Source organism: Scleropages formosus, chromosome 1 (assembly GCF_900964775.1).
Source record: "Scleropages formosus chromosome 1, fSclFor1.1, whole genome shotgun sequence".
NCBI lineage: Eukaryota > Metazoa > Chordata > Actinopteri > Osteoglossiformes > Osteoglossidae > Scleropages > Scleropages formosus.
In genome coordinates, this window is record NC_041806.1 from 19,690,030 (window position 1) to 19,704,290 (window position 14,261).

The window sequence follows — 14,261 nt, forward strand, 5'->3', positions numbered from 1 at the left end:
TCATATTTTGCTCTACGGCTGCAAAGATTAATTTAGACAAACTAAACTGACGAATGTGAACGTGTTTGTTTTTTCGATTTCAGCCCCATCGGCGTGGTATTGATTATTTAAAGTTCAATACTGATAGATGATATTGATAGACTATTGATAGTAGTGATAGGCTATCTCAGATTTTCTTTGAATTTGTAATGTTACTCATCTTAGGGTGGAAAGTGAATGTCGTGCTTGAATGTGGTTTAAATCCATTGTGGTTCAGCATGACATGATGACCCAGGAACCCATCGTCTCTGTGCTGGAGTGTGAAGCGGAGGAGTAAAAGCGACTCAGGATCCTAATGGGGCTTTAGAAGATGCCAGATATCCTGCTTGCCACACGGACCATTAATGTTTCTGCAAACCTGTTTCCATTTTTGTTTCCGCTCATTGTCAGGACTCCAGTCTCCTCCAGGTCAAAAGTACAACACTTTGTTTGCTCAACCATTCGTTGTGGCACGACAACAGATTTATTTGTGTCTGCGAAGTGAAAATTATTTGAAAGCTGGGCATTTTGCTAAAACAAAGCCAGTCAACATTTACTTACAGAAAATACAGTAACCCAGTTAAACTGTTTATTTAACACCAGGTGTTTTTGAAAAAAAAAAAATTGCTCTATAAAAGAATGACATTTAAATATAAACGGAACCTTTTTTATTCAGCTTGCCAAAGTAATTGACATTGTTTGCTAGTATGAGGCTCCTATAGAGATATGGAGAATCAGGGCATGAGAAAAATCTGAATATCAACAAAAGTATACGAATGTGGAACGTTAGTGCGAAGAAATAAGTGGTTAGTACTTTAAGAAAATACGATTATAAAGAAAAAAGGGTTAAAAACAAAATTAACCTATAACCAAACATACAGCCCAATCTATCCTGGGTGTATTTATATACTGTATATATATATATATATATATGTATGTTTGTTTTCGTTGGGGGTGTTCCCAGAGGTGGGGGGTCTCTTGAGAAACCCCCTCCATTGATTTGCTGTGGGTGAAGCACTGGAACGGTTAACCAGAAAAAGGAGGTGTCTTAAAGATGTTTCTAGAAGTTCTCAAATTTGCAATCAAAGTCTGTCATCCGGCACAATATGTACTTCCACTGCCGATCTCTGTAATGAAAGAAATGCAGAACAAGTGTGTTAATGGGGTCTGACGCAGCTCAAACACACAGGTTTGGATGCCAAAGGGAAACTGTAAAGGGTCCAAGAATAACGGAGCGGTCAGCGAGATGACTTTGAGCACCGGGTGCACTCGTACCCCTGGGTTGTGTGATTCGGCTGCCCGATATACAGCACGGTTACAGTGCGCGGCTTCAGTAACACTTCGCTGCTCTTTTCCACGCAGCTCCCCGTCCTCTATCGGGAAAGCAAGACGATGGAGCCGCAAAGAGCCAAAACTTTGCAGAAAATCTGGAACAATTTCTTAACGAAGCCAAGAAGTGCAGTTGGATGGAGATGAAAGAGTGTGAAGCGGTGTGTACTTTGGCATGCTCTACACGTCCATCCCTAAATGAGGTCTAAAACCGGGAATTCCCTGTTTATAAAAGAGCCGCGACATTTCCCATGCCCCCCCTCCAGACCCACTCGAACGGATCCTAACTCAACGGCGCACCGAGCAGTTGTTACTGCGGTGAAGTTGGACCAATCTGGGTGCGTTTTATGAGTCTGCGGAGCGCTCCACTGACCTGAGTACGCCACTGAAGGTGGTCTGCGCCCCTCGGATGAAGTATCCATAGCTCGGAATGACCATTTCGCCTTCCTCTCTGTAGTACTCCGGAACGTCATTGGTCTTCCTGTTGGACAGGAGCATCCAGCTGCTATTGACTGAGTTCAAACACAAGCATCACCTGGGCACAGTGCTCTGTTTCAGGTGCGAACAGCGAGGGTGGGTCGGGGACGCACCAGCAAGAGTAGGGGCACCGGCGGCTGTAGCGGCAGCAGTAAAACTGCCACTCGCGGTCCAGAACGGAAGTGAAGTACTGACTCTGAATTCCTGCCACCAGCCCATTGTTGGAGCATTTCGAAGACCTGCAAAGAAAGAAAAGTAGCGTATCTCCGGCCCTCTGCAGAATGTTCTAGCGTCCTGGAGTCAAGGCCTTGCTCATTGCCGAGAGGTTCGTCCTCAGGCAGACACCTTTACCCAACTGCCTTATGAGACCAACATCGGGGCTGTCCGAAGCAGCAAATTATGGACAAAAACATCAGTGTAGAATCAAGATAATCAAGTATTTCCAAAGTAACTGACACTGTTTGCTAGTACTATGTTGCCATGGAGACATGGAGAACATGGAGATGTATTTCAGTGCGAACTCTATAAAAGTGACCTGTTGTTACTTTACATAATACCATACAATGAAACCCCGCTCCTGTGAACGAAGACACAACTAGAATACTTGTCCCATCTCTTGACCCTGCAGCAACTGAACATATTGTCGCTTTTATTAAATGGCCATAAAATGCCATTTCACAGCCTCTAGCACATTATTATAGTAACCTCGACCCAGCAGGGTACTGTACTAGCAAAGATATTCCACAGATGAATACATGGGTGGAGATCCCAGTCACACGAGGGCACTTGTACCCTTGAGCAAAGAAATGAACCTGCCCTTTTTAACAGGAATGTAATACACACACACACATTTTCAGAACCGCTTGTCCCATACGGGGTCACGGGTGAAACCAGAGCCTACCCGGCAACACAGGGCGTAAGGCCGGAGGGGGAGGGGACACACCCAGGACAGGACGCCAGTCCGTCGCAAGGCACCCCAAGCGGGACTCGAACCCCAGACCCACCGGAGAGCAGGACCGTGGTCCAACCCACTGCACCACCGCGCCCCCACGGAATGTAATACACATGTTATAAATATATATATTACATGTATATATACACACACACAATTATACATATAACTATAGATTGCAGTACACACACACACCCATCATCTGAAACCACTTGTCCCATACAGGGTCACGGAGAACCAGAGCCTAACCCAGGGAACAAGGCTGGAGGGGGAGGGGACACACCCAGGACGGGACACCAGTCCGTCGCAAGGCACCCCAAGTGGGACTCGAAACCCAGACGCACCGGAGAGCAGAACACAGTCTAACCCACTGTGCCACTGCACCCTCCTTAGATTGCGCTCTATAGCTATGAAATCATATATATGACCTAAAGGTCACCTATTAAGTCCTACTATAGTGTCCGTGTGCACAGTATTCAATATAGATAAATAGGACATAGTAAATAAATATTAAATAATAATAAAATATTGAGTTCTACAAAAAATAAAGGTGAGCTGTACAGCATAATATTGTCATATAAACAATGATGCAATAATAAGACATACTGTACTATAAATAAAGTCATTCTGGACAGATGATGTCTGTCAGTTCTTCTCATATTTAAGAGGCTGGACAAGAGCATGTAAAGAGCATCATAAATATATAACTATGATCTAAGATCACTATAAGTATGATCTTGTTTGGATCTGAGCATCTTAAAGACTTAGTGGTAATGGGATGTCTAATTAGTCCCCGCTGATTTTAATAAACTGTTTTCAGCTGTAGCATTGTAATCAGAGTAGACACACACACACACACACACACACACACACACACTTCAATTCATGAATAAGCTTTAAAAAATTTTTAAATGCTCTGCATTTGTTCTGTCTCTCTTCAACTGAACTGAAACACATTTTTTGACAGCTTGGACTCCGCGAAGGCAGAAGTCACGGCGATGAAGCAACGTCGGCTGCGCCGGGTGTCTCTGAAGGCTTTGTCATGGTAACAGAAGACCTTCAGTGTTCCATTATGGAAAATGAAATTGCGCTGACATTTTCTGCTGATATCGTTTTGAGAAAGCACTAATCAAAATGACCTTTGTGACCCCATCCTGCATGTTACCTTACAGTATATAGACCTGCTTACCTTCCCAGTGTGATCATTTTGAGTTCATTCTCCTCATAGGAATATATTAGAATTTAATCTTTTTTTTTTTTTTTTGTTTTTAACGGCCGGTTGACTCCTTTGTGTCTGAATACGAAACGTTTGAGTCAAAAATCCGGTGTCTCAGTACTGACGCCATCAGCTGCACATGCAGACTGTCTGCTTTTACCGGCCTTTTACCTTCTCACGGTAACACAGGCTCCTGCGTTCTCATGTGGCTCAAGGTCAAACGGCGGAGTGCGCAGATTACTGCGCCTCTCCCACGCCCATGTTGAAAGTATAACCCGGCGAAAATACTTTGTTATACCTTTCAACACCTGCTAATTCCAGCTTTCCAGCTTCTGCTTTTTCCTGTGGTCTTTCTTTCCTCTCTGACCTTTCTCAAACCCGAACCCGGGGGGTGGGGGGGGGGGTGCGGATTATTCATTAACTTCAGGAATGTGGTGTAAATCCAGCGATCGCTGACCACCACCGCTGTTTACGCTGAATAAAATGGGACAACATAGTGGAAATGCAACATTCAAGGAAAAGCTGTTGTGCGTGTGTGTGTGTGCGTGTGTGTGTGTGAGAATGTGTGCTGGGGGAGGTGCTAATACTGTACCCTTGGCACATGGGAAGCCTCTTGAGATAAGTTGATTATAGGCAGATTTTGATGAGGATAAGAAGGATCCATGCAGGTCTCCATGAGACGTGTGGAAAATCCCTGAGTGAGATGCCACGACTGAGGGCATAGCGAAATGTGGAAGCCTCTAGTAACGCACCGCTGTCGCACATGGAGATACACACACACACACACACACACAATGTACAAGCAGTGACAAACTCAGCCAACACACATGTCTTTGTACTGTGGGAGGAAACCAGAGCATGTGGAGGAAACCCACACAAACAGCGAGAAAACATGCAAACTCCAGACAGACTGGACTCGAACCTATGTCCAAACTTGGAGCCCAAGAGAAATGAGGCAAGATGTTTCGTAAAACTTCTTTCCTTCTTGGCCGATGCTTTTATAAGCTGCAGTTCACAATCGTACATGATACATATTTCCACTGCAGCAGTATTTTATACCCTTTTAAAGGTGCTATTTTAAGCTCACAAGGTTAATATAAAACATATGTGTCATTAACCATATACATTCATTCCATAACCATAAACATAACATTCACCTATCAGGATGGTAGTGGTTTATTTTCACATGAGTGACCTGAGAATGAAGAAATCTGATGACCGCATATCTTGGCAAGAAATCTTAAAGGCACAACTGATGGGTCCCACTACACTTGATAGTCCCACTGTAAGTGTAACCACTGGCACGGTGCAGGAATGCAAGTATCTATGACACCAAAACAAAGTTTATTGTCTCAAGTGACTGCAAGAGAAACAGATATTACGAGCCACACTGAAACACACTCCAAAAGCTCTGAAGGGTTTGAGCATTAGTTCTGGAGGAAATGTTCCTGCAGAGCCAGGGTGAAACATGAAAACGCATCAGAAAGCTCAGGAAAGAGAGCCGACATCTGTTACATCACCTTTCCAAGACAAACAGGGGATCTCTGGCAGGAAACGCAGCCCCATTTGTCAGGGCAGACAGCAGCCGTCTAAGGTGGAGGATCTCGCTTCCATTATAGCACCTAGAAAGCAGACTGAGAAGTTGCAACAGACCAACCGGGATGGGGAGACCCAACGGTGAGCCTGGCCTCAAAGCCAACGGCTTAGACTGATCACACAGGTTCTCTGAGAGGGGTATGTTCGAGGGCACAATGAGCGCTCTCACAATTGGCCTGGGTCAACCTCTGGCCTCCAGAAACACCATTGATGAAACATCTCAAATGGTGATCTGTAAGAGTTAAAACATCAGAGACTCAGTTCAATTCAGCTCAATGTGCTTCGGCTTGTCCCGATGAGGGTCTTGATGGCAGTAGGCTGAGAAGACGGTGCCAAACCGCCCTTCCTGCAGCCACGATTCCAGCTCCTCCTGGGGGATCCACAGGAATTCCCAGCACAGTTGAGAAATATCATCTCTTCAGTGTGTCGTGGGTCTGCCCCGGGGTCTCCTCCCAGAGGGACTGACCTGGAGCAACTCTGGTGGCAGCTGACCAAGAGGCATTCTTACAACTTGCCCACAACGCCTCAACTGACTCCTCTCGATCCAGAGGAGCAAAGACTGTCTTCTGAGGCTGCCCTGGATCACTGAACTTCTCACCCTCTCATAAAAAGTGTGTCCAGCCATCCTTTGGAGAAACCTCATTTCAGATACTTATATCTGTGATCTTGTTCTTTTAGTCATTACCCAAAGGTCACTACCATGGGTGAGGATGGGGACACAGACTAATGCTAAAAGTGAGTTTTGTTCAAAAACTCAGCTCCAATTGATTTTCTTACCAGCCGCTCGACAATGGGCAACAGACCCTTCAAATGCATGTTGAAGATCAGAGTCAGATGAGGACAAGAGGACAAAAGGACAAAATCAAATTAAGGATGCCAGCCTCAGTCCACCCACCTGAACACCCTCAGTGGTTCAGCTGAAGATATCCTGTCCATGAAAGTCACAAACAGGAGTGGAGATGAAACCCAGCCTTGGTGGAGCCCGACTCTCCACAGGTTCGATCCAATGTCACTGAATCTTCCTGACATTGTTCAAGCCATTAGGTAAGAGCTGATGCACAAGTTCACATGGGGCTTCGGGGAAATACTAAAATTATGCCAGTATGTAACGACACCGAAGAACAACAAGGTGACACATAGTTACGACTGGTGCCTTAAATTTCCTGAGCTTCTCCTTAGAGGATAGGTTCAAATTTAACTAAGGATGTGCATCATTTTTATGTTCAGAACCAAGACATGCATAGTAAGAAGAAAATGGTTAACCGCTACTGTTCCCTCCCTTACTGTGAAATACGCAAGTGGTCATTATGAGTCGAATTTGCTTCAACCTCACTTTCTGGACACACCTTCACTGATCTCGCTGTCTGAGATGGCTAGTCAATATACTAATGGATATTTTCTGCATCTTGTTTCTTTTAGAGTACTTTTTGTTCGAGGAAGTGGCATGGTGGTGTAGTGGTTTGTGTTTGCATGTTTTACCCACATCTATATGAGTTCACTGCACATGCTCTGGTTCTGCCCTGACATCCAGAGATGTGTGGTTCACGTCATATGGTGGTTCTCATATTACACTCGCATTAATTTACCTCTGATGGCCACAATCATGACCTATACTCATGAAACATTGCATCAAAACGAACAGTTAGGAACTTGCTACATATTCATCACATGTCATGTTTAGGATACATTTCTGGAATATTCTCCAGTGGTACTGCAGTATGTTTGCCCACATCAGCTGAGGTATACAACATCTGTTAAAAGATAGAAATATAAAAGTAATGAGACTGTGGGACAGTTTCATTTGTTACCATCTTCATTGGCTCTGCAGAGACAATCAGTACTTCGCACATTTGCAGCCCCTGTTCCATAGCAAGAACATGCAGCAGGAGGGTTGTGTTTGTTGTGGGAACAAAAGACACAAACACCCAACATGCCCCGTGTACCTGGCCCTCACTGTGGGGAGCTTCAGCACACGTACAGCACCGGCACACAGAAATTCCAGAACTCACTGCTGCAATAACATCCACTGGGAAGACCTGTTGTACTGGTCTGTGTAACTGCACATGTCATGCGTGCTCTAAAGAGAATTCTCATAAACAGTGGTCTTCTACATCTGAGAAAGGGGGGGAATGTGTGTGAGAGATCTTGCTGTGTTGCAAGGTCTTGTGAAAAGATATACGAACAGAATTTCTTCTCACATGGTACAATTTTAAGACGAAATAAAGATGTTTTGGTGTGTTTTCATAGTTTTTAATACTTTTTTGATGTTTTAGTGTAGTTTTATAATTGAAAAAAGTACTGAGATATTTTTGGAAGTATATTAAAATCAAACTTCTGAAATTATTTAAACATTCCCAGAAGTATAACGTACGGCGTAAAGTGGTGCAGTGGTGCAGTGGGTTGGTCCGGGACCTGCTCTTTGGTGGGTCTGGGGTTCGAGTCCCGCCTGAAGTGCCTTGCGACGGCCTGGCGTCCCGTCTTGGGTGTGTCCCCTCCCCCTCTGGCCTTACGCCCTGTGTGCCGGGTTAGGCTCCGGTGCCCCGTGTGGGGCAAGTGGTTTGGACGGATGGAGAAGTATAATAAAATACACACACACACTATCAGAACCGCTTGTCGCATATGGGGTTGTGGGGAACCAGAGCCTACCCGGTAACACAGGGCATGAGGGGGAGGGGACACACCCAGGATGGGATGCCAGTCCATTGCAAGGCACCCCAAGCGGGACTCGAACCCCAGACCCACTGGAGAGTGGGACCTGACTCAACCTGCTGTGCCACTGTGCCCCCTTATAATAAAATAATTATGTATAATTAAGTATAATTAATTAATTAATTAATAAGAAAGCAGAAAAAAAGACTGATCAGCAGGATGAGGAGGGTTGTTGTGAGTGTAGTGACCAAGAGGGCAGCTATAACAGTGACAGGACTACAAAGCTCATGGGCTAAAATGGGGAAATACTGCCCAGAGACTTCTTTGAGAAGGTGGGGAGACAGAACCATTTCAGAGAAAAGGCAAGAATAAGCCTCATCTGGTATTTTCAAGAACTCATGTGACAGACCCTGAAACATTCTGGATAAAGGCTTCATGGTCTGATGAGACTGAAGTTGAGGTCTTTGGCCTGAAAGCAAAGCAACCCAAACACAGCTCATCACCTAGGTAACGCCATCCCTGCTGTCAAGATGGTGGTGGAAGCAGAATGCTATGGGGCTGCTTTTCCACACGGGGGACTTGCAAAGCTTAATGCCACCAAAGTCTAGATGGATGGTGAAGAATAGAGGCAAATCATACAAAACAACCTGTTTTAGTAGTAATCTATACATTGGGCTGAGATGTATGTTCCAACACAGCAAAATTTCTATCTGTTTACAAACTATGACTATTTAGTAGAGTTTGAGCAAATTTGTTTAGGGGAATGAGTAAAAAATAAAAAAAACACTGTATAGATGTGCTAAGATCATACAGACATAACCATGAAGACTCTGAGCTGCCAAAGGCCTGCGTATGAAGTATTGACTTGGGGGTATGTATACTTTTGTGAATACTCCCAGTCTTTGGTTTTTGGAAACAGATGAATAAAATACATTTGCATCATAAATGTTGAATATATTGTGTTAGTACAAAGACAATATTATATCTGAAGATTTTTAGGGCATCATCCCAGTTGGATTTGGTTCTTTGTACTGCTGCTGACATGGGAGTCACGAAAGATGAGAGGATGAGAGACTTCAAACACTCTCCCTCACATCTCGGACACCCCTCTGCTATCTCCTCCATCTGAGGCATGGGAAACTGCAAACTGAATGACTTACATCTATTGTGGCTTCACTAATGTGGAACTATTGGTTGACGAGTTCTAGTGCTCGGACTTCCCGACACTTGCGGATCTTGGTCTGCTGCAGCAACGCCATATCATTCCACTACAAGTCAATGGTGTATTTTCAACTGATGAAATTGAAGGAAACCCGACTTGATGTTGTGGGCTCTGCTGACATTTAAAGACAAAAAAATACTTGCATAATAGATATGAATATTTCAAGGAACAAAATTACAGCATGCAGTATATGGCGCCATTTGAGGATTTCCACAGAAATGTCATCCTAAAAGCTCAGAAATATTTCCTTTTAAAAAAAACCTCTAGTGTTTGCCTTCGGCAAATCGGAATTCAACATGTATCCTTGGTATATGAGCTAAATGTTTCCCTTATCGGTGGCGCAGTGGGTTGGACCGCAGTCCTGCTCTCCGGTGGGTCTGGGGTTCGAGTCCCGCTTGGGGTGCCTTGCGGCGGACTGGCGTCCCGTCCTGGGTGTGTCCCCTTCCCCCTCCGGCCTTACGCCCTGTGTTGCCGGGTAGGCTCCGGTTCCCCGTGACCCCGTAAGGGACAAGCAGTTCTGAAGATGTGTGTGTGTGTTTCCCTTATCTCTTCTGCATGTTCATATCCCTGCAGTCAGATGATGAGGATCATTATTAATTTTAAGAGTAGCTGATGCAATATTCACAGAAATTACTGGGCTTTGGTTTACATTTTGGTAGAGATGTCTATACAGCATTTGGAAGTCAGGCAATTTATTACTTGTTCTGTGAAATGAGACCCATCTTCTCCTAATTTTGTTTGCTGCTGATATAGTTTAGCATTTATATTCCACACATTGCAGCTGAGGTAGTAAGAAGTTGCGTGAAGCTGTATTAGACTGTGAATGTTTTTCTGAATTTCATGTGATGCATTTTTAAAGCATGAGTAGCACAGTGGGGGGTGTGGTGGCGCAGTGGGTTGGACCACAGTCCTGCTTTTTGGTGGGTCTGGGGTTCAAGTCCTGCTTGGGGTGCCTTGTGACGGACTGGCGTCCCGTCCTGGGTGTGTCCCCTCCCCCTCCGGCATTACGCCCTGTGTTACCGGATAGGCTCCGTGACCCCGTAGGGGACGAGCGGTTCTGAAAATGTGTGTGTGTGTGTGTGTGTGTGTGTGTGTGTGTGGGGCACAGTGGTACTTTGCAGTATCTGGGCTGTTTTTTGGACATAGGTTTGAATATAAATCAGTCTGTGTGGAGTTTGCATGTTCTCCATGTGTCTGCATGGGTTTTCTTCAAGTTCAGGTGAACTGGACACTCTGAAATCATCTGTAGTGTCTGAATGTGTGTGTCTGTGTGAGAGTGAGTGGTTACCCTGTAACCCCCCTGCCAGGTTACCCAGCCTTTTGCTCAGTAATTCCAGGATAGGCTCTGAACCCCCACGACCCTGAACAGGACAAGGAGTTAATGATAGTGAGTGAGTGTATTTTTAAACTCCACAGTGATGTGAAAGATACAGATCTGGCATGCACACACATGTAAGCAAGATTTCAGAACTTTTAATGAATCCCATTTCACTTGGTATTGCATTTTCTGGGTGAAGTTTCCACTTGAAGTCAACATCCTGTCAACATCCAACCATATGATGACCTAATATGTCTTTGTAATGTACCACTTAAGTTTGGGACTTTGTTGTACAACATATCATTTTAGATGGCAGGCTATATAACGACAAGTTCAGAAAGTGTATTGGATGTGTGAAACATGTTGTGTTTTTTCCTTAAAAAAGACCAAACATAAGAGAAGTCTGGAATATCTTGGTGTATCCAAAACACCAGCTGGAGTTTCTGGAAGAGAAACTCAATTACACAACGCCAGTATTTGTGGAACAGCCGTTATACATGATACAGTGGAACATATCCGTGACCGGATGTCTCCGCACATTGGAAAGTTAAATGATGAAAAAAGCTTTGTCCCAGGAGTTTTGTCGATTTGTACAACTGCACAGTTCTCAAACCCAGCAGTAATAAATCATGAGTAAGCTCAATCTTTGGCATTTTCATGAAATATCTGCTCCAAAATGAGCCCAAAGAGCCTGGAGAAGGTTTGCATTAACCTTCACAAACATCCTGCAAGATCAAAGATGCAATGCAAATTTAGATTGTGTGATGTGCTCAAATGTAATGGTCTGTTTTTCACAGATATTGTCTTGAACAGATATTAAAACACCAACAACATACAGATTGTGCAGTAGGTTTGGAGAATGTGCATGAGATTTGTTATTAGATGCTATTTAAAAGTTGCCATAAAATACCTGTCCTATAATGCAGAAACAAAACTCCAGAAATAAATTTATACGAAAAGTGGGATTCATGCATCTGATGCTCATAATTCAAAGCTCCCAAAAAAGTGATTCTACATATACATGTTTATGTCTATATTTCTCTATATATAGATATGTATCTATATATGTTTATACATACATATGTATATATCTATGTATAAATATAAATGTATCTAGATATGTATATATATATATATATATATATACACAGACATACATATATAGTCTTGCTCTTGATGTTATATACACAGTTTAATCATTTACACATAAAAATTCCCTCTAAACAATGGAAACATGGATATCATATGGTTTTGTCAATGAGGAATTTTTTAAAAGTCTGCGATCTCAAAGTTACACACGAGGCTCTGTCCTTTTAAAAGCAAATAACCAGCACAATTGTCAATACATGTAATTTTGGAGGAGACACGATGACTTATTTGCATTAGTCACATGATTGTGTAGGAGATGTTTCCGGTCCTATCTGTATGTGTTTCAAAGGCTGCCTTTGGAGCTTCTAGGGAACACGTCATGCAGAGAAGAGAAGGAAGAGCCCTGTGTAACGGCTCTAAGTCACTGTCACTCTGATGTGATTTGCTAAATCCCACTGTGGAAGCATTTACAGCAATTACACCCTCTCTTTTTCATTCTGCTTCATTTTCAAAGTATCACAAGCTATGCTGTCAAAGTACTCACACTGGAGAAGTATTTCCCTGCACTGTTAGATAAAAACGCCAGATGGAAACAGACTGAGATGGAACTGCAGATTAAATTGGATTGTATTTCATTTCAGAGAATGATCAAATAGCCTGTAAAACTTAAGAAGGGAAATGTAGACCTGATCTCAAACCAATTCTGTCCTCCCTCTTTTTCTCTATGCCTGGACGGGTTTGTTCAGATGGGCGATAATCATTCTGTAATTACACACACATACATACTGCCTTTTCCCCACATAACCATCATCATAAATGCCCTTTGAACATACTGGGACTCTGGTATGCTTGGTTTGTGTTCTTTATAATAATAATAACAATAATAATTTATTATTTTTTATAATTATTAATGTTATTATATTAGAACTGGGGGTGCGGTGGCGCAGTGGGTTGGACCACAGTCCTGCTCTCCGGTGGGTCTGGGGTTCGGGTCCCGCTTGGGGTGCCTTGCGGCGGACTGGCGTCCCGTCCTGGGTTTGTCCCCTTCCCCCTCCGGCCTTACGCCCTGTGTTGTCGGGTAGGCTCCGGTTCCCCGTGACCCCATATGGGACAAGCGGTTCTGAAAATGTGTGTGTGTGTGTGTGTGTGTGTGTATGTGTGTGTGTGTTATTATATTATAATTAATGATATTTTTAAGTAAACAATAATAATTATATATATATAATTCTTCTTCTTATTCTTATTATTATTATTAGTATTATTATTTACTTTAAAAAATAACACTATTTATATATGACACTTCTATGCAAGGCAATTGGTACAGTCATTTCCACTTTGCATTTCCATAGCTGCGCAGGTTTGCAGAAACAATTCAGGCAACTTTTTAAAGAATACATTGTAGAGACCCCTCTTGGGACCTGTTGAGGTTCAAGTACTGGCCCTGATTTTGATGTCAACGTTCTATGCAAATTAAATTTATGCCGTATAAGGTAAATGGAATCTATACTGTGTATCTATGACTTAGAAGGTAAGTCCTGAGTGCCAAAATGAGCACTGTTGGATGAACATTGAGAGTTCATTCTCAAAACTGTAGAGTTTACGCATTTTGCTAGGCAGACTTGGCTCTCCATGGCAGTGGAGGTGTGCAGAGGTCTGTCTTGCCCTACCATTCCATCCCAGCGCGGTTGATGTCATCCCACCAGCATTCAGTAGGTTCCCCGAGGCTGGGGGGTGTAGGCTGGCACTCGAAGGTCCACAGGCGGTCGGAGCCCTCCGCTTCCATGAAGTAACTCCGGATGGCCACCAGCACCTCGCCATGTGGGCACTGGAAGTTGAAACCCTGCCGGAACATGTTGACCCAGGGCTCATCGTAGAGGTAGTTGGGGTAGCCCCAGGACACAGCCAGAAGGGACAGAGCCCAAAGCGGAACCATCGGCTTCATCCTGAGCTCTCGTGTGGCTCCGCTGAGCTGCGCTGGCTTGGTTATAAACCTCTCGGCACACATTTGGCCCCCAGATGTTTTATATCACAATCCAGAGACAATATGTCATTTGCAGCAACGAAGACCATTATGGTTGTAAATTGGCACTAATTTTTTTAAGGTGGAATTGGTGAAAGCCTTTCAAGTGCAGCAGCAGAGACCACAGAATGGGACGCCTTAAAAAACAGCAGAGTCCCGCAGCTCTCACTGTTAATGTATTGAGCACTATTATGTAAATAGTAGCCTTGCACCTCTCAAATATTTGTTCTGCTCTTCGAATTGGACCATTTGCCCTTTCATTAGCAGTCGGCTTTAATGGCATGGTGAGGAGATGGGCCGACAGAGCGACATGTCGCAGCATGACATGCTGCTCCCTGCAATGAAGCTGGCTGCATCCCAAGCACCCTTACAAAA

General features: G+C 43.8%; 1 protein-coding gene across 1 annotated transcript; it reads right to left on the reverse strand.

The window, feature by feature from the left end:
* Positions 1–658: 658 nt before the first annotated feature.
* Positions 659–13,875, reverse strand: dpt (dermatopontin). Its single transcript, XM_018749852.2, has 4 exons — positions 13,534–13,875; positions 1,938–2,063; positions 1,721–1,828; positions 659–1,145 (listed from the first exon to the last, which is right to left on the reverse strand). Exons 1-4 carry the CDS (start codon positions 13,869–13,871, stop codon positions 1,079–1,081), a joined length of 639 nt encoding a protein of 212 aa, XP_018605368.2. The 5' UTR covers positions 13,872–13,875; the 3' UTR covers positions 659–1,078.
* Between the last annotated feature and the right edge of the window lie 386 nt (positions 13,876–14,261).